Source organism: Capsicum annuum, unplaced genomic scaffold (genome assembly GCF_002878395.1).
Source record: "Capsicum annuum cultivar UCD-10X-F1 unplaced genomic scaffold, UCD10Xv1.1 ctg4594, whole genome shotgun sequence".
NCBI lineage: Eukaryota > Viridiplantae > Streptophyta > Magnoliopsida > Solanales > Solanaceae > Capsicum > Capsicum annuum.
In genome coordinates this window covers 77,574-80,702 of record NW_025853471.1, presented here as the reverse complement: position 1 = coordinate 80,702, position 3,129 = coordinate 77,574, and the positions used below count along the sequence as shown (strand labels likewise).

At 35.1% G+C, this 3,129-nt stretch overlaps 1 protein-coding gene across 1 annotated transcript; it reads left to right on the top strand.

Moving 5' to 3' along the window:
* The first annotated feature begins 827 nt into the window (after positions 1–827).
* On the top strand, positions 828–2,741 carry LOC107868637 (G-type lectin S-receptor-like serine/threonine-protein kinase At4g27290). The gene is made up of 3 exons (XM_047403644.1): positions 828–1,172; positions 1,256–1,406; positions 1,503–2,741. Exons 1-3 carry the CDS (start codon positions 898–900, stop codon positions 1,806–1,808), a joined length of 732 nt encoding a protein of 243 aa, XP_047259600.1. The 5' UTR covers positions 828–897; the 3' UTR covers positions 1,809–2,741.
* The last annotated feature ends 388 nt before the right edge of the window (positions 2,742–3,129 follow it).

The window sequence follows — 3,129 nt, the reverse complement described above, 5'->3', positions numbered from 1 at the left end:
AACAAGGAACATGTATTTCTACGATATTCTGGAATCAAGTTGCCAGATACTAACCACTCTCGGTACAATAAAACGATGACTCTAGACGAGTGTAGGCAAGTATGCTCCGGGAATTGCTCCTGTACAGCTTATTCAAGTCTGGATATAAGCAATGGCGACAAAGGTTGCTTATTATGGTATGGGGAATTAATTGACAGCAGAAAGCTGTCTGAAAGAGGACAAGACATTTACATCAAGATGGATCCTTCAGAGCAAGGTAAGTACTATGCAAAGTTAGAGGCCTGTCTTGATTTACAGTACCTGACTCAAAACATTGATTGTAGAATCTGAGGCAGGTTCAACAAGAAAGAAGGCAAAGATACTCGCAGTGAGTTTCACATTGTTAATGGCAACGATTCTGTTGATCCTGATTTTGTTGCGGTACAAACGGAAAAAGAAGAAACTGAAACTCAGTGAAGATATTGAGCTGCCACTATTCCCATTTTCAACAATAACAAGAGCCACAAATAACTTTTCGTTCAACAACAAGATTGGAGAGGGTGGATTTGGACCTGTTTACAAGGTATACAGAGCAAATTTGTTGGAACAGTAACTAGTTTATGCTCAAGATCAGAGTGCTAGAGAATTATTCCATTCTGCAATATTCTCGTCTTTGTAAAATATATGTTCTCATGTTATACGTTTTCCATTTCTAGGGAGTGCTGGAAGAGGGACAAGAAATTGCTGTAAAGAGACAGTCAAGGACTTCCATGCAAGGACTTGATTAATACAAGAACGAGGTTATCTATATTGCCAAGCTTCAGCACCGAAATCTTGTGCCACTTTTGGGTTGCTGCATTCAAGGAGACCTACTTACACAAGATAAAATGAGTAATACTATGATCTATTAGTCAAAACATGAATGTAGCTGCTAACAAGAAAACTTACTTTGTAGATAAAACAAAGAGCAAATTACTTGATTGGCCAAAGCGGTTTGACATCATAAACAGAATTGCTCGTGGGTTATTATATCTTCATCAAGATTCTCGACTACGAATTATCCATAGAGACCTTAAAGCAAGAAATATTTTGCTAGATACAGATATGAATCCTAAGATATCAGATTTTGGCATAGCTAGAAGTGTTGCAGGAAATGACATGGGAGCAACAATACGCAATGTGGTTGGGACACAGTAAGGATCTCTAATATCATACGATGTACTCTCATATGACATTTTGCTTCTTTAACTAACTTGGTGTTGTTTTGTTGGCACAGTGGCTACATGTCTCCAGAATATGCAATAGATGGGACCTTCTCAGTAAAATCAGATGCGTTTAGCTTTGGCGTATTGGTGTTAGAGATTGTGAGTGGCAAGAGAAATAGAGGATTTGTCCATCAAGATCACAACCTTAACCTTCTCGATCACGTAATGACTGCATAACCTGTATTACACACAACTCCTTTTTTTCTTGATAAAAATAGAATTTTCCATGATTCAAAGTATCTAACTAAACTCAAACAGGCATGGAAGCTTTACAAAGAGGATAGGTCCTTGGAACTAGCTGATGAGCATCTAGCTGATTCTTGCAATATTATTTCTCAAGTTTTAAGGTCAATCCAAGTGGGTTTATTATGCTTCCAACAACATCCTGATGATAGACCAAGCATGTTTTCTGTGGTTCAGATGTTGACTAACGAGAGCCCACTGCCAAAAGCAAAAGAACCTGGATTTTTAACAGAGCGAAATCTATTTGATGAAGCAAAATCAGGATCACAGACAAGCAGTTCAAAAAATGAATTCACAATCACATTGTTAGATCCTCGGTAGGTGCGACAGAATAACTATTTAACTTGGGAGAAAATGAATAGGCAAAATTACATTAGAACTTTGGTTTATTGTGAAATACACTAGTACTTAGGAAACATCAAGTTGAATTTTTCTACTTAAATATATTATCTACTTATGGATGACTTTTATTTATTTCCATTGTTCTTTGAATATATACTTTAGATATGTTATTTATATAACAAAAATTCTAAAGTTGTAAGTTTGTTTTCCAGAACTATTAGGTATAACAATTTTATCGTGTGATCAGAAATCACAAAATCAATATTAGCAATGGCAATTTCACATATTGTAACTCCATTTTAGTGAAAGCATATCCCGAATACGGTACAAAGCTGTTATAGGAATTTAAGCAGCACTTTACCTTGATTTGTTTTTGCAATGTGAGACATACAACTGAATTTAGTATCTTAGTTAGAAAACGTAAATTCCAATAATAATTTCAGAGGTTTTGAATTTGCAGTTTTTTCTTTTCAGAGAATAGCATCGAATTTGCATCAACAACTTTAATAATTTAATATTTTGAAGAAATGGAAAGATACTGGGCTACGTGGCGTAAATATTTTCTCGCAGAAGACAGTGTGTAATCTTCCAAATGTTGTTTAATGAGCAAACTATCATCATGTATAATATCATTACAAAAAAATTCTTCACAATTGTCATATGAATTTTCACATTTTGGAAACAAGTAAATGCAGACCTTGCCAATAACCAAGTGCAGCCCATTCAAAATCCACCTCACCTAAGGCCAAAATTCATTTCATATTCACTAACTCAGCTAAAACGAAGCAATATATTTTGGATAGTTCAGGACTCAGGGTCCCAGACAAGTCCTTAAAAGGTTGATATTGTGGGGTCCAGCCCCTTAATACCTTTGAAAATTCATGGCATGACTATTGTTTTCCAAAGGGTGGCAGTAGCAAATCAGCCATTGAGCTGCAATGTTTGACATTGCAATTTTTTATATGTCATCAATGACATCAGAATAATACTTTTCACTGCCTATAAATAGAGGCAACTTTAGTTCACTTGAACAAATCAAAACAGAGAGCAAAATAATATAGAGAGTAGTGAGGTATTCCACAAATTAATAAAAATAGTCAGTGAAGAAAAAATTTAGAGTGAACAATATTTTAGTAAAGTGGACTCAAAAGAGAGTTATTTCTTTTGAATGGGTAGTAGTCACTTTGAGTGTTGTACTTGTGACTACAGTATAAAATTTTTTTACTATAGTAATATCAGTTGCTCCTCTTGGTCCATGGTTTTTCTCTTATTTAAAAGGGTTTCCGCGTAAAATCCTTGG